At 49.1% G+C, this 19,962-nt stretch overlaps 7 protein-coding genes and 1 non-coding gene across 8 annotated transcripts; 5 read left to right on the top strand and 3 right to left on the bottom strand.

Moving 5' to 3' along the window:
• Positions 1–58: 58 nt before the first annotated feature.
• YALI1_F02047g (uncharacterized protein) lies at positions 59–2,593 on the top strand (the record flags this gene model as incomplete). The annotated part of the gene is made up of 1 exon (XM_504855.3): positions 59–2,593. One exon carries the CDS (start codon positions 59–61, stop codon positions 2,591–2,593), a length of 2,535 nt encoding a protein of 844 aa, XP_504855.3.
• A 1,278-nt stretch (positions 2,594–3,871) lies between these two features.
• YALI1_F02008g (uncharacterized protein) lies at positions 3,872–4,223 on the top strand (the record flags this gene model as incomplete). The annotated part of the gene is made up of 2 exons (XM_068283213.1): positions 3,872–3,900; positions 3,944–4,223. The coding sequence occupies 2 exons, from the start codon at positions 3,872–3,874 to the stop codon at positions 4,221–4,223; spliced, it is 309 nt and encodes a 102-aa protein (XP_068139314.1).
• Positions 4,224–5,765: 1,542 nt separating this feature from the next.
• Positions 5,766–6,620, bottom strand: YALI1_F01981g (uncharacterized protein; the record flags this gene model as incomplete). The annotated part of the gene is made up of 1 exon (XM_504854.1): positions 5,766–6,620. One exon carries the CDS (start codon positions 6,618–6,620, stop codon positions 5,766–5,768), a length of 855 nt encoding a protein of 284 aa, XP_504854.1.
• Positions 6,621–9,610: 2,990 nt separating this feature from the next.
• On the bottom strand, positions 9,611–10,135 carry YALI1_F01946g (uncharacterized protein; the record flags this gene model as incomplete). The annotated part of the gene is made up of 1 exon (XM_068283212.1): positions 9,611–10,135. The coding sequence occupies one exon, from the start codon at positions 10,133–10,135 to the stop codon at positions 9,611–9,613; it is 525 nt and encodes a 174-aa protein (XP_068139313.1).
• Positions 10,136–11,797: 1,662 nt separating this feature from the next.
• On the top strand, positions 11,798–13,687 carry YALI1_F01929g (uncharacterized protein; the record flags this gene model as incomplete). Its single annotated transcript, XM_504853.3, has 1 exon — positions 11,798–13,687. One exon carries the CDS (start codon positions 11,798–11,800, stop codon positions 13,685–13,687), a length of 1,890 nt encoding a protein of 629 aa, XP_504853.3.
• A 575-nt stretch (positions 13,688–14,262) lies between these two features.
• On the top strand, positions 14,263–14,381 carry YALI1_F01905r. The gene has a single exon (XR_002432151.3). It is a non-coding gene; the product is annotated as a 5S ribosomal RNA (ribosomal RNA).
• A 670-nt stretch (positions 14,382–15,051) lies between these two features.
• YALI1_F01897g (uncharacterized protein) lies at positions 15,052–18,342 on the top strand (the record flags this gene model as incomplete). Its single annotated transcript, XM_504852.3, has 1 exon — positions 15,052–18,342. The coding sequence occupies one exon, from the start codon at positions 15,052–15,054 to the stop codon at positions 18,340–18,342; it is 3,291 nt and encodes a 1,096-aa protein (XP_504852.3).
• A 503-nt stretch (positions 18,343–18,845) lies between these two features.
• YALI1_F01849g (uncharacterized protein) lies at positions 18,846–19,856 on the bottom strand (the record flags this gene model as incomplete). Its single annotated transcript, XM_504851.1, has 1 exon — positions 18,846–19,856. The coding sequence occupies one exon, from the start codon at positions 19,854–19,856 to the stop codon at positions 18,846–18,848; it is 1,011 nt and encodes a 336-aa protein (XP_504851.1).
• Between the last annotated feature and the right edge of the window lie 106 nt (positions 19,857–19,962).

The following is a 19,962-nucleotide window of genomic DNA, read 5'->3' as shown; positions in this document are numbered from 1 at the left end:
TATCGTGCAGTGCATCTCAGCATCTCAAGCCCGCTGCACACCTCTCCGACACAAGACCATGACAGTATCCGGCGACCTTTCCAGCGAAGACGGCGGCGGATTTGTGGTCAGCGACGCCAGTCCAGCCCCCGAAGCGCCCAAGAAGGAAACAAAACTGCCGACGTTCAAGCGGAAGCCGAGGACCGCTGCAACTAACAAGGCCCAGCTCAAGGAGTTCGATGACGAGGGTAATGAGGTGGTTCAGGACCCATCCAAGACCAGATCTGCTTCAAGTCAGGAGCCGGCTGCCGCGCCTAAGAGACGTGGCCGTTCCAGAGCCGTTATTGATGACAATAGCGAGGCTTCTTCGTCGTCGTCGCTCGCTACACGAGCTAAAGTCGCCACCCGATCCCGAGCCACAAAGCCAAAGGCGACACGCAAGCGGGCAATAGTGGTGAGTGACGACTCTTCCGGTGATGAGTATAAGGCCAGCGATGAGTCTGATCGAGAACAGGCCGTGGAAGATGGAGGGTTTATGATTGCGGATGATCTGGAGGAGGGCGAAGAAGAGAAACCCAAAAAGAGAAGAGCTCCAGCTAAAAAGAAAGCCAAGAAGGACGACTACGATGAGCTGGATGAAGACGGAAACAAAAAACCCCGGTATCTCAAATACTACGACCGGACTACCAAGGCTTTGTTTGAACAGCATCCTGAGTTGGAGAACACCTTTATTGATCTCGACAATAAACCGAGGATCCAGGTTGAAAAGGCCGAACAGCCAAAGTCTATGGCTGTAACTCTGCTGCCGTTTCAACAAGAGGGTCTCAACTGGCTTTTGAAGCAGGAGGAGGGAGAATACAAGGGCGGTATTCTTGCTGATGAAATGGGAATGGGTAAAACTATCCAGACGATTGCCTTGATCATCGCCTCGGGAGTCAAGCCCAACCTCATTGTCGCCCCTACCGTTGCTCTGATGCAATGGGCCAATGAAATTAACGACCATTCTGCGGGCTCTCTCAAAGTGGCTGTTTACCATGGAGCCAACAAAGATTCATTCTCTGTGAAAGATCTGGAGGGCTACGACTGTGTGATGACGACCTATGCGGTTCTAGAGAGCGTTTACCGACGTCAACAGAGCGGTTTTGTGCGCAAGGGAGTCGAGGGAAAGCAGTACAAAAAGTCTCCTTTGCATCAAGTTCAATGGGGAAGAGTTGTGCTAGATGAGGCTCATAATATCAAGGATCGGGCAAGTAACACCGCCAGAGCCGCCTTCAATCTCAATACCGAGAAACGGCTTTGTCTCTCTGGCACTCCTCTTCAGAACCGAATCGGTGAAATGTTTTCGCTGATTCGGTTCCTCGGAATCAAACCGTTCTGCGAGTATTTTTGCAAAAAATGCCCCTGCCGATCTCATGACTGGAGCTTTGTCAACAACCGAACATGTGTCACGTGCGGGCATCGACCCATGGACCACACAAACTACTTCAACCACGTGCTCTTGAAACATATCCAGAAGGGAGGTATCAGCAAAGAAGGCAAGGAGAGCTTCGGCAACATCCAGAAACTGCTCAAGCACATTATGCTGCGTCGAACCAAGGTCGAGAGAGCAGATGATCTCGGTCTACCCCCTAGAATCGTCACTATTCGACGGGACTTTTTTAACGAGGAGGAGAAAGACCTCTACCAGAGTATCTACTCGGACGTGAACCGGAAATTCAACACCTATGTGGCACAGGGAGTGGTTCTCAACAACTATGCCAACATTTTCTCTCTGATTACTCGAATGAGACAGATTGCAGATCATCCTGATTTGGTTCTGAGACGTGCCAACCAGGGAGAAGGAGGATACATTGACAATGCTATCATTTGCCAGCTATGCGACGATGAGGCCGAAGAACCCATCAAGTCCAAGTGTCACCACACGTTCTGTCGAGTGTGTATCAAGGACTACTGTTCTGGAGCCTCTGACTGTCCCGTCTGTCATATCAACCTGACTATCGATTTGAATGCCCCCGCTATTGAACAGGAGACCAACTCCAAGGAGAAAACATCGATTGTTCAGCGAATCAACATGACTGGTGGCTGGCGATCTTCCACAAAGATTGAGGCATTGGTCGAGGAGCTATACAAGCTGCGAAGCGACAGACAGACCATCAAAAGCATTGTTTTTAGCCAGTTCACATCTATGCTGGATTTGGTGGAGTGGCGGCTTCGACGAGCAGGGTTCCAAACCGTCAAGCTCCAGGGTAACATGTCCCCTACCCAGCGACAAAACTCCATCAAATACTTCATGGAGAACCCACAGGTGGAGGTTTTTCTGGTGTCTCTCAAGGCCGGAGGAGTGGCTCTGAACCTATGCGAGGCATCTCAGGTGTTCATCCTGGACCCCTGGTGGAACCCTTCGGTGGAGTGGCAGTCTGGAGACCGAGTCCATCGTATTGGACAGCATCGACCTGTTAAGATTACTCGGTTTGCGATCGAAGACTCCATCGAGTCGCGTATCATTGAGCTTCAAGAGAAGAAGGCCAGTATGATTCATGCGACTCTGGGACAAGATGACGGAGCCATCAACCGGCTAACCCCTGCTGATATGCAGTTTCTTTTCACTAACTAGAAGTATAGACATGATAGATGTTACGTATGCTCTATGGAAGTCTGTAGGTCATGTAGAAGTGACAGCGCCTGTCAACCGAAAGACAACTTCCTATGGAGCATTTGAGCCGTCAAAGATTCTGTATTATCAACTGGATGTCAACCTTTCTATAAACCATGGAATAACCGTCAACAAACACCTCTGTGCAATCTTGCGATGCTCGATCTTGGAGAAGCACGCCAACACCGTGTGCATTCATGGAGTCTACACATGCTGCGATATTTGGGGACGAAAAAGAACTTGTGGTGTCAGAAGAAGGAGGATGATGATGGTTTGAGTCCTGTAGTGTCTGGAGTGTTATCTCCATATCCAGAGAACAGTATATGAGCTGCCAAGTCTTACCACTGTCCAGAAGCCAGGCCATGAGGAAGCCAGAGCCGTAGAAAGCCTCGAACATTGAGAACTGGGAAAATGGGCTATGGGCCGTCAACACGTCCACAGCGTGCCATCTACCGGCACCAACATCAACTCTTTAGTTTGGCAGTCTCACTTCTAAGGAGTAGGACTACGATACGAGGTACGTATGGCTAGGGTCTGTCAGAACGTCAGAACTGATATTGACCCGTTGCGAAATCGAAAAACTGTGAGAAAAGTGCAAAATCGAAAAACGCAAAATCGAGCTGCACACCAACTAATTATCGTGCTAATTATACCGATGAGACCTGTTAGAAGCACCGGATTAATCGTAGAAGAGAGAACAAGCGTACGGTCAAGAGGACGAGAAAGAACAGGTACAGTATCGTAAATAGAGTGTGCAACTGTCTAATACAGAGACAGGTCAGCCAAAACACACAATCACATCACCAAAACAGACAGAATGCCTTTAGTTCACCCGTTCCCATTGCTTCATGCCGAGGTAGGACTAGTCTAGTCCCACAGCTCATCAGCATGTGGACATGACTGCACCAAAAGTAGATGGTGGAGAGCCATTTGGTTGGAGCCAGCATGGACTGAGGCACCGAATCGTCTTAGCCGCATCTTGGCGGGTTCTGACAACAGGGCTTTGTGTATCGTACAAGTACACACTAGTGCAGTACATACATACAGGTGTTTGTAGGTGGCTGGTGATGTCTGTTACTGATTCGGCTCCGGTGAACAAGCATCGAAAAAAGCACATAGTGGTTGCTTGTGATGTCCAAGCGAACCAGTCGTGTTGCAAGTAGTACGAGAATAGACAGTCAATGTACAGCAGAGGCATGTGATTACACAAACCCCTTTAGCTCCTTACACCAGTCTAGGATGGCTGAAACAGAACTACTTGTAACATGGTAGAGTTGAATCGTATATACTATTGCCAAAAAAAGTACGAAGCTCTGTACATACGATATTGTACTCATACGACTCTGGTACCTGTTTCTCACGTAATCTCCTCGTGACCACCGTCACCCATTCATCCACTCAGTCTGTTCAAAATAGTCGTCTTTTCTTGTATGTGCTTGCGCGTGTTTGTTTTGGTTTCCTCGTACCTATGCCTTTCTTCATGTGCCCATGCCCCCACTCGTGTATAAGTGTGCCTCAAACATGGGCTCCATGCGTCCACACGGTCTCAACCCGGACACCAAATGACCACGCCAAACCCGGGAAATTGTAAATACGCGCTTCATCCAGCAACAACTCTACTCATAGAGCTTCAGACTTGCTGCTCCCATTTTCACCTTCATAGCCGGACTGTTATAATTAGCGACCCTACAACTATGTATATACTAAGTTCGGGCTAATGTATAACAAGGACAGATGAAAACAATGCATCAGGCCCCAACGGTGTTTGTTTGCGGGAGCGGGAAGCGGGAGGTCCTGTGACCCACGTGACACGCCTCCGTGTGACTCCACATTGTTATTATTTTGCCCCCTTTGGCCTTGACGGGTTCGGCACTATTTTTTTCTTTCTTTTCTTGCTTTTTCTTTTCTCTCCGTGCCCACATTTTGACAGTTGCATATTGTTCACAAGGTGCATTGTTATGGAACCCAAATTAGACAGGGTGTGTCCCGTTTAAGACCACGCCCAAAACATAGTGTGGAAGGCTATCACGGGATTACCGGGACATGATTTACATACCGACTGGAGAAGTCTACTGGTAGCTCAGAAAAAGGAATTCCACGTAAACAAACCCACCAGGATCAATTGTAGATCGAGATACTAACATGGTTGGGTGTTTATATCGTCTTGGCTACGAGTTCGACTACTACATGTCATCCAACTTGCCCTGCTTGAGGCATTTCCCCACCATGTCTCACTCATTTATTGGTTTTAGTTCGACTGGAGATTCCCATGCTGATGAAAGACCCTGTGAAGGACTAATCAGAATGTGCAGCACTGGTAATAGCATATAAACCTCCGTGGGCTAGTACGTACGTGAATAAACCAAAAAGACTACGCCGTCAAATAAATGGGTATTCGACGACTGGCTCACAAATACCGTACACCCGATTGCTGCAATGTATCCCATCTCGCTGCTTCCGGCTGTCTCATTCACTCATTGTCTCCGGTAAAATAATTACTGCAAGGAGTTGATGATGACCTCACAAGTGCGATCGAGCTATAGTTGATACAACGCTTTGTCTCCGAACCCACATTTTCCAACATTGCTTTTGCCATAGAGACGTTGTATCACTCTGAAACGGTACTGCCAATAGAACACCCTCTGGAAAACTGCCACCACTCAGGAGAATCAGAGTCCATGAACGTCGCAAGGAGAGCTATGGGGGAATATATATGAGACACGAGACTCAGAGCAATGCAAAAATCAGAGGTCGAGAAGTCATACAATATCGACTCAATCGAATTGTCTCATGTCTCACAACATGTTCCAACTTTGGAGCCAGTGTAACATCACATCAGGAACAGGTTTGTGCGTCGATCGAAAAAGAAATGTCTAGGCGACCGTTACAAAGAAGAGAACATCACCACTACTTGTGCAAGTTGTATGTGCACTTCTAAGAATCAATCTACTTCTACCGTATTGTACTTGTACCTTGTCATTATGTGATATACATTATTATGTGTATTATGTGAGATGGAACCGTTTCAAAACGGCACCGAAATATGATGCAAACTAGACATGGCTAGTGGAAGAAGATAAAAGATGATTTCCAACGTTGATGAACGCGAGTTTTAGTGGAGAGGGCACACCGATTAGTCCTGGTTGTCCTGGCCGGGGTTGGAGGTCTCGTAGTCAAGGAACTTGAGGGTGTGGTAGAGACCAACAGAGAAGATGGAACCGAGGATAGGACCGACCCAGTAGATCCAGTGGTAGTGGGGGAAAGACTTTCCAACAATGCAGGGGCCCAGAGATCGAGCGGGGTTGATACCAGCGCCGGTGGGGAAGACGGCAACCAGATGGCCAATGAAGAGAGACATTCCAATGGGGAAGGGAGCCATGAAGGTGGCTCGGTGCTTCTCGACGGCGAGGAACAGCACGGTCAGACACAGCTGGGCAGTGCAGAACATCTCGATCCACATTCCTCTGGTTCGGGACACACCGTCACCGAGAGTGTTGATGAAGGTGACGGGGCCGGGGGTCAGGGCGTCGGCGACACCAGCAGCGGCCATACCGGCGAGGAGCTGGGTGATGGCCAAGCACAGAGCTCGGACGGGAGGAACGGCACCAACAAGGGTGAGGGCGAGAGTGACACAAGGGTTGAACTGACCTCCGGAGACTCGGAAGAAGATGAAGACGTTGACGAGGAGGGAGAAGCCGAAGCCGAAGGAGATCATGATGATCTTGGCGGCGTTGGGGCCGGCGACGGTTTTGTCGTAGTTGGCGACGGTGGCAATCAGGTAAGCGAACAGCAGGAACATGAAGGTACCGACAAACTCACCAATGCAGGCAATGAAGAGGTTTCGCATGTTCTCACCGAGACCCATAGGTCGAGACCGGGTGTAGGCCTCATCCGGGGGGACGTAGGCGGTGGGGGGGATGGCGTCCACGGGCTCAGCGGGCTGAGAGGTGGAAACGGTGGGCAGATTGTGCACAGACTCCTTGGTCATTGTCAATGTCGTGGGTTTGTGTTGGGGGGTTTGTGTTGGTGGAGTACAGAAAGGGAAGGCTGTAGAGAGGGAAAGCGAGGGTCTATATATACCCAACTGGAGTCACGAAGAGAGAGAGAGAGCCCGTTACCCAGACGCACAAACACACATGCGATTTAGACACCAGCCTAACACTACTCTGTTACTTGAACTGCTCTTCCCAAATTGGCTTTTACACAAGGTTGATTCATGCTGAGAGTTTGAGCTTTAAGTAGAGCAGGGTTCTCAAACTTTAACACCTGAGGTTGTCATTTTTTTTCGTACATACTTGCCACTAATCCATCGTGTTTAAACCGCTCAATATTTGGACGCGTTGTTTCATGTGATTAAGGAGTCCACCCATCACTTGTATCGAGTGACGGGCTTCCAGGTACTTTTCATCAATCCTCCGAATAACCTTCAGGACTCCACCATACGGCTACCTTTGTGCAACGCTTGTGCGTGGTGTGCGTGGTGTGCGTGTGCGTGCAGCCCAGCTCTCAAAAAAATGGTTCCCCAAACGTGCATTGCTTTTTCTTAGGTCCTGACAACATCTGTTTTTTCTTTTTCCAACGATTTTCATTTTTTGCGTTTTATGTCAATCCTCGTTTCATATCGTCTTGCCAGCAATGAATGGTGGAGCGAATGGTCAGCGCTATCTCGCAAACCCACACACATAATATTACGAGTGTCCCCACACACCCTCTATTCCCGGCAGCTAGTAAGTATCGAATGCTGATCACTCAGCTGATTCTGACCGAGACGCAGCAAAAGTAGTTGCATACAAAGACTTGTCCACAAACCCAATGTACGAACCTTGTTTATACGGGGCTTTGTGTTCGTCTGCATGGGGCCGCTTCGGGCCACCAAATGACCTACAGGGCATAAGACATAATGGCGCAACTCACAACGGGGTTCAATTAAGGCGGCTCTGGCTTGGAGGGGGTGCCGAAAGAGGCGGTTGTGGACCCCAAATGTGCTCGTTCAGGACCCCACTCGCCCTCGAAACGGCAGCATTGGGCCAATTGAACTAAAAATGTATTACTAACTCTTAGATATAAACCCTACCCGCTCCACTGCAAAACACTTTTTTTTTTTTGTTGCTTTTCGTTTTTCGTGTCGACAATCACATTGGGCTCTGGATAAACTTCCGTCAATTCCGGGAGCCGAGTACATACAAAAAGCTGTGCGCTGTAGTTAGGGCCCGTCAACGTCTCCCAGGCAACGACGCCCAAAAGGAGACAACCATGGGCTCGAAACAGATGAGCGAAGACAAGGCAACAATATTACTGTACGTGTGCCTGCGCTCTTGCCGTTTCGGATCCTGTGCGTCCGCACGTCTTGTATTCCTCTTGTCGAATGTCCTAATCCGGTATGGTAATCATGTTTGCACTGTAGAGACAAATAGACTCGAAAGGATCGCTGGAGGTGAGACCACGGGACCTCGAAGGAATGGATGGATGGATGTAGGGAGGGATTATCCTGCAGAGCCACTCTCAAGCGTTTCTGAGAGGCTTAGAACTGGATCGACATGGCTATATTTAGACAATGCCTATTGTCTATGCAGCCTCATGCATGTTGGAGTTTCACTTTGCTTGTTCCAATTCGGAGAGATCGTGTGCCAGACGTTGACGTATTGCATTTCTGACGTCTGCAAATAGCACGGGGCAAGTCTGCTGATATATATACGATATTATTAGACAAAAAATAGGGTACAATTCTGTGAGGTTTTCGTGTAGCGACCTACTACCCCTCAGTTGCACCATGCATGGAAGTTTCCATGCTCTATTGTGTGGTGTTCATCAATGCAAGTCTAAATGGCCCACCGTGTCTCAAGACGAAACCAAACCCAAGAAAAGTTTTCCTACCATTGTTCGTCGACGATATCTAATTATAGCCTGTCAGATTGACGGGTAGATTGGCGTCCGTCGGTGAATTTGCCGTGGCCATGTGATTAAGACCATTGTTAAGGATGTTACAGATCGTCGGGAGTAGAGCTTGTATTCGGCTTGTCGCTAAGATACGGTCTCCACAGATGGGGTTTAGTCATTGTTACTCACTCTCGTCGTCTCCACATGCAACTAACTCCTCGATGAACCCCTTGCTTGAGACCTTGCGTGTTGCAGGCCGTCGCGTTGTTAGTTGCGTGGCTGGCACTAGTCCACGATACTTGTACATACAGTAGTTCAGTCTAATGTGAGCTAAAGTATTGCTAGTCTCATGGTACGATAGAAGTCCCATATGGGAATTGGTTGCACAAGCGGCGGCTCAGCAAGGACTTGTGTACTTGTGATGGGGCATCTTTCTGTTCTGCTCTTCCACCAACCTCCGCGGTGCTGCCTAATTTGCTTTTTCCGAACCCTGAGTCTCAGATCGGAAGCAGTGGCTCTGTTGTGTGCGTTTTGCTCGTCAAAAGAAACGACAGTGAGGCATACCAGCGCAATGTAGCAATGGCCTGAGGATGGCCGATGACCCTGGAGTCTTCCGGCAAGGCACCAGATCACGGGCTGGGCCATAATATGAAACGATAATGGCCGGCTACGGAACCGGAACAAACTCTGTCTCAGCCGCGTGTGAAAAAGTCTTCACCGAATACATCTCACCCGGATGAGACAGCCAATGGCTCGTGCAATCAGACCGGTGTCCTGCCGTCCAAGTCCAAGTACAAGTGCCGGGAAATGTAGGCACAAATGCGAGCCTCTTTATTATCATGTATGTGCGATGTACTCCTCCCACATGGCTCGGTAATATTATTGCTATCAACCTGGGGAGCGAGATACGGGCACTTGTAGAAAACCCAGCTTCTGAGTTCAAGGCAAGATTAGGCTGGGATTTATGATAAACGGCGGCAAGGGATAGACGGCAGGTGGCTATTTTTGGCTAACAAAAAGTTATTACAGGTCCTTGGTTTCTTTTTTGCGTGTCTTCAGGGTTAACAGTCAGTCATGTCACCGCAACTGCAGTAGCTACTGCTACTGCAACTGTAACTGCACAACCGTCCTCTTGCAGAGGCTTGTAGTTTTTTGTTTGGTTATTCTGAAACAGTCGGTAATTAGTGTGAGATGCGTCTCAGACAAGCATTCTCTGTTTCTGGGGTATTCGGAGCCGAAAGCCGAGAAGTTTGCCTGACACGAGCTACTCGTAGTGCTACCGTATGTACTTTTAGTGTGGTTTTGAAGAGACGGAGAGCTCAGCTGTCTTCCAACTGTCAACGTCAACAACGTCTGACGTCCGTGCAGTTTCCTAAACAAGTGCCATAACACGGGCAGAGCCGGACATCTGGCAAATTCGCCCCTGTCGGAACGACTGGTGATATCAGACACATGACGATGAGACAGATGAGACTTGACGGAGCTGCTGTTCCATCTTGTGTCACCGAGTTTCGATGGTTGAGATTCAGAAGTATTACCTGTGGTAAGTAGCTCTAATGACTGGCAGAATTGAGAATAATGGGCTGGTACTGTTTGTATACCAGATTGGGCTACAAGTGGCTCCATTGTACTGTATGAGTTCTTGATCAAATCATCTATTGCACGTCTTGAGGCTTGTACATAGAGTAGCATGGAAGATATCTTCAGCAGGATACTGGTTATAGGATAACAGAGAGTGTTATTTTTGTGGGTACAATATGTACTCTACACCAGTCCTCTCTCGGTTGTAGCATTCCATAACTATACCAAATGCGTTTTTATTATTTCTTTTCATACAGTACACTAGCTAGCAATGTCCGTGGAATGAGAGAGAAACCAGCCCTTCAGTTATGTGAAGACAATAGCCGAATGTTTCGAGAAGAATCGTGTAAAGATGATCACTAACAAGACCATTCAAGAAACTGGTACAATCTGCCAGGAATAAGTGGATAATGGCAGAAAGAGCCGTGAAAGGAGAATACCATACCCCAAACGGTGACCAACGTAGCTACCAAAACTTTCATACCTTTGCACTTACTCAGTATCCGTGATTGGGTCAGCTCGAATCATCTACAGATGCCTCTGGACTAGACTAGATCCACACGTGTGGCTCTCGACACATTCTGATACAATTTCAAGTTGTATAACACTACTTTACTGTTCGGAAATGGCTCTGCTATGTCTCATAACAGCTGTGTCTAACAACAGCTATATCTAACAAACAATCACTTTTCATCTGTCAGCCTGATTGGATCGGTCGGCGGATAATAGCCAATGAAATTCATCAGACAAGGCCGGACGTGCAACTTGTATTCCTTCCAGTTGGGATAGAACTTGTCACACCAGTCGCAGGTGTAGCTAGCTCCCCGTTCGGCAGGTTCATCAGTGAAGATTTCGTAGTTGGAGTGCTTTTCGTGAGCCACATACGGGTCCACGCAGTAGTTGCTGATAGTCATCTTGGTGGTGATGAGATAGAATGGTGAGAGTGGAGAGAGATCGATACTGCTGCTTCACTTCTTCCGCCGTCTTAAGTATTCCAACATCTTAGTACTAATAGTACTCACAGCCCATTCAGAATCTCAATCCAGCACGCTCAATAGCCAGACCCAGGATGTACATAGACATCCAACATGGGGCTTCAAATGAGGAACTCATTGAGGCTGTTTTATTGAACATTATAATCAAAAGTCATTTAATCTCCAACCTGCTGCGGTGAACTGCTTATATAAGCCATAATGTCTTGTCATCCAGCCTGTCTTGTCATTTGTGTGTTTTGTTGCGTGTTGCGTTGAGCATTCTCAAACCAGTTTCAACAACCGTCGCATCCTCGAACTGCCGACACCCCCAATACGGTTCTACCAAATTATTGTACAGAAGTCCTAACAGTTATTGGACGACTCATACCACCGAAAAGACCCCAAAGAGTAGCTTTTGATCACAAAAAAAGTAATGAATTCCCATAATTATAATATTTAAGCAGGGTTATCTACTTTTAAACACCCACAAGAGCCCCACCTCTCCACATCATCAGTCTCACACCATCCATCTCACCTCCTGCTTCCACCACCACCAATTAGTCTTTCCATACCACGATCTTCCAACTCCACCTGGAACTGATAGGGCAGTAGAAAACATAATAAAGACGCAAAATCGTATAGCTGCTAACATTCTGTAGTCCTTACATGAGCTCAGAAATCACCCTTGGACGTTGGTCGGTCTGTATCCCCCACACACGCCTAACCCTAACCCATGCAGTATCTCAGTGAAATTTCTAAACTATCGCGAGATCAACTTTTCTCCACCAAACACAACACAATGCGCAGGGTGTGTCTGGGTTTTCGGCGCATGTCCACCAGCGCGGGTGAGGCGTGGCAAGCCGACAGGTTTGGGGTCTTGAGTCCGGCTAGCGAGAAAATCTTGCCGAAACCGCTCATCCCACAGAAGAACTACAATAACAAAAACGGAAAGCCAGTCTACACACCGCCCGAGGAGATTGGGGCGGCCGAGGTGCTGAAATTCAAGAAGCATAAGACGTTATTTGCCAAGGATATCCACCAGATTTTGAAATTACTCGGAGAAAAGCTCTACAAAGACCCGGACTACATCTTGGCAAGACACATCCCCAACCAGTCTCTGAAACGACTATCTTACGCTATAGACCGAGAAGGAGACCCTCAGGACAATTTGGTGGCGCTGGTGGTGGATCTGGCAATGCATTATCTCGAAGCCCGGGATCTAGCGTCGGTGGAGGCTGCATTACGACACAGTGAGGTGTTTGAGGACGCTGCGTTCGGCAACTATGAGGAACACGGCTTCTCGTCGTATCCTCAGTGGCTCGGGTACCAGATTGTGTCGTTGGCGGTGTCTCAGAACCTGCTCACGGCGGCTATAGCCATGACCTCAAGGTTCAACAGCATTTTTGGACCTCATCCCGCTGTGGCAGATTTGCTGTTCAAGGCCATTGCATACCATCCGCTGCACAAGAAAGCACAGCTGCTGAAACAGTTTGCTGCGATTCAAAACCTCACAAACGAGCTGGACCGTCAACCGTCTTACGTCATAGAAGAACTCATGGACTGGGCTCGGTTTCAACAACGTGTTCCTACTCCTGCAAATGAGCTTGCCGAGTTCTTACTCAAGGGATACAAGAGCAAGGTCTCACAGACGTCATTTGTGTCCCTACTGTGCCAGAACCTCGACAATGGGAACCCCTGGGGAGCTGCTTATTTATGGGAGCTGTACAAACCTCGTGATCTGATGACCTTGCCGCCAGCCATGATTTCTTCTATGCTTTCCAAGCTCACAACTACCCCTGAACTGCATTATATCTGCCGCGATATCATTTCCAACCTGCAATTTGACTACACGGCTTCTTTGGGAGCGTCCGTGATCGAGTTTTGCGCACACACTAAACAACTGGAGCTCGGACAATCATTTGCGCTGCGATGGCAGCAGATTTCCATCTCCCAACGACCCCGTCACGTGCTAACAGCTCTCTTGCATTACGCTGTAGTGTCACGTGACTCGGATATCACCGAGGAGCTTTCCCAGGAGATCAAGCGTCGAGACGGTCGGCTTTCTCTGTATGAAACACAGCTTCTGGTGACCCATATGGTGCGGCAATCGGTCGAACAGGGTCTGGAATATATTTCCAAGATGGACGAGCATGTGGGTATGCATATGTATGCCGCTGTGGCTGTGATTCTGCGTGACTCTGAGCCGGAACTGGCCCTACAGTGCGTACGGGAATACCAGCAGTTTATGGCTCGAGGAGGAGTTTCACCCGACCAGCATGTTATTGACTCATTTGCAGAGACGCAGGTTCATTTGGTACTCAACAGTAACCGTCCTAATGCCACAAGAGAGGCGCTAGCTCTTATTCAAGAGTGGGTAGCCTTTGATGGCACAGATCTACGCACTCTTAGTATTTCTGTAGAGGAGAGACCCAGCAGAGAGAGCCGTATGCGGATGTTGTTCAATGTGATCGGCAACTGTGAGAGAACGAAGAATCCCACTGCAAACACAAGGGGCAAAACCAGAGGTAAAGGTAGAGACAAACCCGTGTACGAGGCGGCTTGGGAGCATTTGAAAAAGGACGGACTGGGCGATTCCACCATCGACTTTGTCCTCAAACATTGATTGGAGGAATCGATGCTGTATATACTATTTATATAGGTAACAAGTAGATACCGGGTAAGGAGAGTCGGGACGTTTGTGAGACAAGGTGGTAGTCATCCAAAGGGTGTGGAGATCACAGCATTTTATAAAGGTGCTGTAAAGTGTGTTGTTGTGTGTTGTAGTGCTCAGCTATGTTGAGGTGGAGTTCTTAACTACACCAGGTAGTTTTAGTTGAGATCTCAAATAATAATAGTTATGGAAACTGAAAAGTCGTAATACCGGGTATTTCGAGCCATATTACGCACCCTGCCGTAAGCTGTAGCATTCTATTAGTCTGAAATATTGTCCACTTAACTCTCCACTAAATGTTTGTCGATTATAGCGTCGTTGATATGTTAATTGCTGCAAAAACAAGATGTTACTGGAAAAACTGTGACAATTACGGCATAGAATGATAGAGAGGATTCTGTTCTAACGTGTGACTTTTTAAAAAATTTCAATCCGGTCATGTAATGCTGCCAAAATCCCATTTTAAAAATTTACACACGTGACTTATATGGTCTAATATAAGGGTTCAACGCCGTTTTTTTTGTAACGGTTGCGGCCATATCCTGGTGAAAATACGGCTTCCCGTCCGATTAGCCATAGTCAAGCACCAGAGAGCCTAGTTAGTATTGTAGTGGGAGACCATACGAGAATCCTGGGTGCTGCAATCTTTTTTGATGAAGCCCTTGGGCAGAACAAATAACAAATGTGTTGTATGCCCACCTGCACTGCATCGTACGAGTACAGTACATACCCCCTTTTGTTGAGACTCGTTGATCATTGCATTTCTTTTGTCTCTAAATGAGCCAGAGGCTCAGCTCGTACCCAATCATCCATTTATAGCAATCTACAAGTACAGTATACTGTTTCGTCAAATTGTCTCACATATGGTTGGGTCTCATTTCGTCCCGTTTTTAGACTGTGCGCTGTTCAGATGTTTTGGGGAACCATGACACCCGTGACTTGCCAGAGTGGTTCACTGGATGTAGTGTGGGTCCTCTGTTACACAAACACAATGCCTGAACCTATATAAGTGTGCACAGCCACCTTTCAAACTGCTCCTGAGCCCCGCTATGCCTCCTATTCACTCACTTACATCTGACACCTTTCACGTATCAAACTGGCGCCGCGTCTAAAGTTCTTGGACGTTGCTTGTTAGTGGTATGTGCTCACACCAGTATGTACAGTAAGTAGGTTGAGACTGAGCTACAAGTACGAGGGAATGTTGCGGCGATTGTCGAGTATGAGAGAAAGGGAAATGTAGGGTCACGTGATTTCCCCATGACGCCACGTGAAGCCACGTGATTGGCGTTGCTGCTCCGGCTATTAATCACATTCACATGGTGCTGTATTTCTTTCCCCCTCTCCCTTCATACCCCTACAGCTACCTGCACATTGCACGTGCTGCTCAACTTTATTGCTCTATGGTGAACGTGTTCCAACTCGAGCTACACAGCACCCCACACAAGACAACAACAGCCAACATGGACGACTTTTCTTCGTCTCGAAAAGAGATCGAGGACGCCTTTTCGTTCGAGGGCGATAAGACCGATAGACTGGCTTCATCGCTCAATGATTCGCCCGAAGAAAAGATGATCCGAAACCATCTCGATTCCGTGCCTCCCCCCAACCCCTTCACGGTGCCGCCTCCCATGGCGTTTGACGAGAAGTCGTTTGAGAAGGAGCGATCGTTTGATCGATCGTCAGCTGCGGCGAGTCCATCTGCAAGCACGTTCCGTCAATCTGACTCGTTCGAGCCTCTCCTCACCAAAGACGATATTCTCGGAAGAAGCAGCAGTGAGAGTGTCAACAAGATGACTTCCCAGTCCCATGGAGCACCCCCTGTGCCCTCGTCTCGACCTCCGGCCTCTCGAGTTCCCGTCTCCGGCTACGACTCTCATGACAGCCACTCTGTCAGCTCGTCTCACTCGTCCCACTCACCCGTCACCACCCACCACCACCCTGCTCCTCCTCCTCCCGCCTCTAGACCCGTGAGAGAGTCTGGCGTGGCTCCTGTGACCGCCCCTGAACCAATTGCCGCCCCTGAACCAATTGCTGCCCCTGAACCCATTCCTGCTCCGGAGCCAATTGCCGCCCCTGTTCCTGAGGGACTCAAGTCCGAGCACAAGCCCGTGGAGAGAGAGCACAAGCCTGTTGAACGAAAGCCCGTGTCTTCTCCCGCTGAGAAGTCCATTCCCGCTTCCTCCCCCGTTCACAAGGCTGCTCCCACTCCTGCTGCCTCCCACGCAGTTCCTACCTCCCAGAAGTCTGCCAAGTCGACACCTGGCTCTTACGCCGGTATTCCCTCGCTCCAACTCATTGACGGAAATAAGGAGTTCAACCCAGACGTCTCCTCTTACTTCAAAAAGGTGCATCTTGACCGTGCTGGTCTTGACTACCATGTAGTTGCCGTCTTCGGTTCCCAGTCCACCGGTAAATCGACTCTCCTCAATGCCCTGTTTGGCACCCAGTTCGACGTCATGAATGAAACCGCTCGTCAACAGACCACAAAGGGTATCTGGATGGCCCGTGCTCAGCTCGAGGCTCCCCACTCAGCCAACTCGGCTCACAGCCAGGATTGTTCCGACTCGGGAGTGCTTGTGATGGACGTCGAGGGAACTGATGGTAGAGAACGAGGTGAGGACCAGGACTTTGAGCGAAAATCGGCTCTGTTCGCTCTCGCCACCTCCGAAGTGCTCATTGTCAACATCTGGGAACATCAGATTGGTCTCTACCAGGGCGCCAACATGGGACTGCTCAAGACTGTGTTTGAGGTCAACCTCAACCTGTTTGCCACCTCTCAGAACAGGTCGCTAATCATGTTTGTCATCAGAGACCACATTGGAGCTACTCCTCTAGCCAACCTGTCTACAACCCTCAAGACGGATATGGGTAAGCTTTGGGACTCTATTAACAAGCCCGAAGGTCTGGAGCATGCCAAACTAGAGGACTTCTTTGATTTGCAGTTCACAGCTCTACCTCACAAGCTTCTGCAGCCCAACGAGTTCTACGCCGACGTGGAGCAGCTGGCATGTCGATTCACTGTGCCCAAGGACCCCAACTATGTCTTCAAGCCCGTTTACCACCGAAACGTGCCTCTGGACGGATGGTCTTTCTACGCCGAGCAGGTCTGGGACCAGATTGAGCAGAACAAGGATCTGGATCTGCCCACGCAGCAGATTCTGGTTGCGCGGTTCCGATGCGACGAAATCGCTGCCGGCGCGCTCGATATCTTCCTTTCTCTGCTAGTCAAAATCCGAGATCAGCTTTCTGGTGGCGCTGTGGCCTCTGCGGTGCTCGGAGGGCTCATGGGAGAGGCTCGAAAACAAACAGTGGACGAGTATGACTCCCAGGCGTCTCGATACACTCCCTCGGTGTATTCCGCGACTCTTGAAAAGCTGGAGGACCGCGTCGACAACGACTTGGGCAAGGTGTATCAGTCGTATCTCGCCCAGCTGAAGCGTGAATCTCTGGAACAGTTCAACGCCGCTCTGGAGTCCTCTTCTGCTCTCACTTTTGGCGAAAACCTCTCTCGAGCCTCCAAAGCTGCCCATGCTCATTTCATCGACAATGCCAAGCAGGTGACTGCTGCCATTGGCCAGCCCAATTCGTCGCACTTCTCGTATGACGACACACTGGCTGCTCTGGAACAGGAGCTGGACACTCTGCGTGACCACAAGAGCAAGGTTGAGATTGACCGGCTTATTTCGCGGTCTGCCAAACGGTTCAAGAGCTCGTTCCACGAGGAATTCGACGAGAATCTCAACAAGCCCGATGAGACAGTGTGGGACCGAATTCTGGAGTCCTTCGAAACGCTTCTGAATGCGTCCATCAAGAAGATTGACCCCAACTATTCGCCTTCCGCCCCCAGTGCGTTTTCTTTCGGCTTTGGTTCACCCAAAACTTCTGCCGAGGGTCTCAAACAGATCCAGCAGGAGGCCTGGGCTGTTTTCGGTGCTGAGCTCAAGGAACTTTCCAAGGAAGAGCAAGTTCTCAGCCGTCTCAAAAACAAGTTCAAGGAGTCCTTCCGATACGATGCCAATGGAGTACCCATTGTGTGGCGTCCTGGAGATGATATCGACGGCGCATTTGCCAAGTCGCGAGAGCAGGCTCTGGAAATTATGCCACTGTTGTCGACTGCAAAATTGAGCTCTGGGAAGTCTATTGAGCCTACTGTTGCTCTTGAGGATGACGAGGACGACGATGACGAGACTGCGTTTGCAGTGATTCTGACCCCAAAGAGACAGGCGTCGCTGATTGAAAAGTTTAAGAAGCAGGCTGAGGGTCTGTATCTTGAGGCCAAGCGGTCCACCATTCAGTCCACTACCCAGATTCCTCTTTACATGTATGGTCTGCTGCTTCTGTTGGGTTGGAACGAGATTATGGCTGTTTTGCGATCGCCAGTCTACTTCATGTTCCTTCTGGTGGCTGCTGGTGCCGCCTACGTCATCCACACATTGCATTTGTGGGGTCCTCTGACTCACATGACCAATACCATGATTGCCGAGGCCACGGACATGGCCAAGGCCAAGCTCAAGCAGGTACTGAACGAGGCTCCTACCGGCGAAACTAGGGAGCGAGAGGCTCCTGTGGGTTCGTCCAGAGATGATGTTGAGCTCAAGGACTTGTAAGTAGAGTAGATTTATTGTATTGCCAGATGGAATGATGAGTGCGAAGCACCAGCTGCTTTTGCACCTGTAGAGTCAATTGTACGACTGCAGAGTGTCGATGTGCTAAGTTGGAGAAATTGCAGAAACAGGACAGACTTGGCTGTATCGAGCTAAAGACTGTCTGCGTCTTCCACTTGTAGACACTGTCATATTGACACGACCAAGAGCATCGTCCGTTCAAGTTACTAAAAATACAAACGATCAATCGTTCTCACTAAGCCCTTAAACATCTTCTACACTTTATAACTATGAAGTCTACTGCCATCATTTGCTTGTTAATAGGGGATATATACTACTACAAGTAGTAGCACAAGTTCCTTGAAATGACGACAAGCCTACTTGTAGTTTGATAGCTTGTGCAATAGTCATCCCGCGCTGGTCGTGCTACGCACTCGAAGCACACCCATTTTCGAAGTTTTCCGAGTCCCAGGCTTCTCGCACTGCGTAAAACATAACGCGCTTCATTAATCATCGTCATCGTCATCATCATCATCGTCAAAGATGTCCAGACCCGCCAAACCACTCCTTCCGTTCATATTCGTATCGCCATCATTATCGCTTCCGTAGCCCGTCGATAGTCGTCGTTCCATAGCATATCCATTGTTGTGGTTCTGAGCTACTCCGTTGGCCACGGGAGCCGCTCCATTGGGAGCCACACCATTTGCAGCGGTGTGTGCGAACTTCTCCGGGTCCGCCAGCTCTCCGAGCTCCGTCTTGTCCTTTCCTACTTCCATAAGAGCCAGCAATCCCTTTCTCATCTCGTCTTCAATTGGCCAGGGCAGCTTCGAGTGCTCAGGCCGCTCTCTAAAGTACGGAGGAGCTGTGGTGAAGTTTGCAATTCGCGTGGCATATGTCAGCAGATCTGCCGACGACAAGGTCGACTGGTTCTCGTTGTTGGGCTGGTAGTTTCGCAGCTCTCGTCTGCACTCTGCCAGTTTGCGGATCATGTCTCGAATCTTGTCGTCCAACCCTTCACTGACACGTTCCAGTGCCGCGATTGTCTGTGCCGCCTGTTGGTGCTCCACCAGCTCGTCCACGGCCTCACAAAACTGCGATTCTGTCTCCATCAGGGTTTCTGCCAGATCCTGTCGAAAGTCGTACTTGGACAACGCCTGTACGAACCGAAGCAGCGTATTTTCAAATGCTGGTAGCGCCTGATGAATCAACAGCTCCTTGTCTTCATCCATGCAGATTCTCGCCGAAGAAAGATGTTCCAGATGTGCTTCATCTTGAGATCGAATAGACGGCGACTCTCCCGCTTCACTTGCACTATCGGGACCTGGAGACACTTCCTCCACGTTTTGAAGCATTTGCAGCAGCCGCCGCCGGTCCGACACACCCACCACGTTCGACGACAGCCGTCTACGGGGCTTGGACCTGGTCAGAGCTATTGGTGCGGGCGTTGCAGCCGAGGAGCCTGGTGTGAAGGGTTGTAATGGCGGTAGAGGCGTTGAATTGGCCGGAGTTGAGTTCATTATGTGTGCTGATTTTATCCGATGGCTTCCACTCTTTTTGTGTTAGTTGGACTTGTATTTGGCGGTGTTGTGAATCTCCGATAGTCCATGCTTGTCGTTTATGCTC

This window comes from Yarrowia lipolytica, chromosome 1F (genome assembly GCF_001761485.1).
Source record: "Yarrowia lipolytica chromosome 1F, complete sequence".
In the NCBI taxonomy this organism is placed as follows: domain Eukaryota; kingdom Fungi; phylum Ascomycota; class Dipodascomycetes; order Dipodascales; genus Yarrowia; species Yarrowia lipolytica.
The sequence above is the reverse complement of the archived record's forward strand: the minus strand, read 5'-3'. Positions and strand labels throughout refer to the sequence as shown.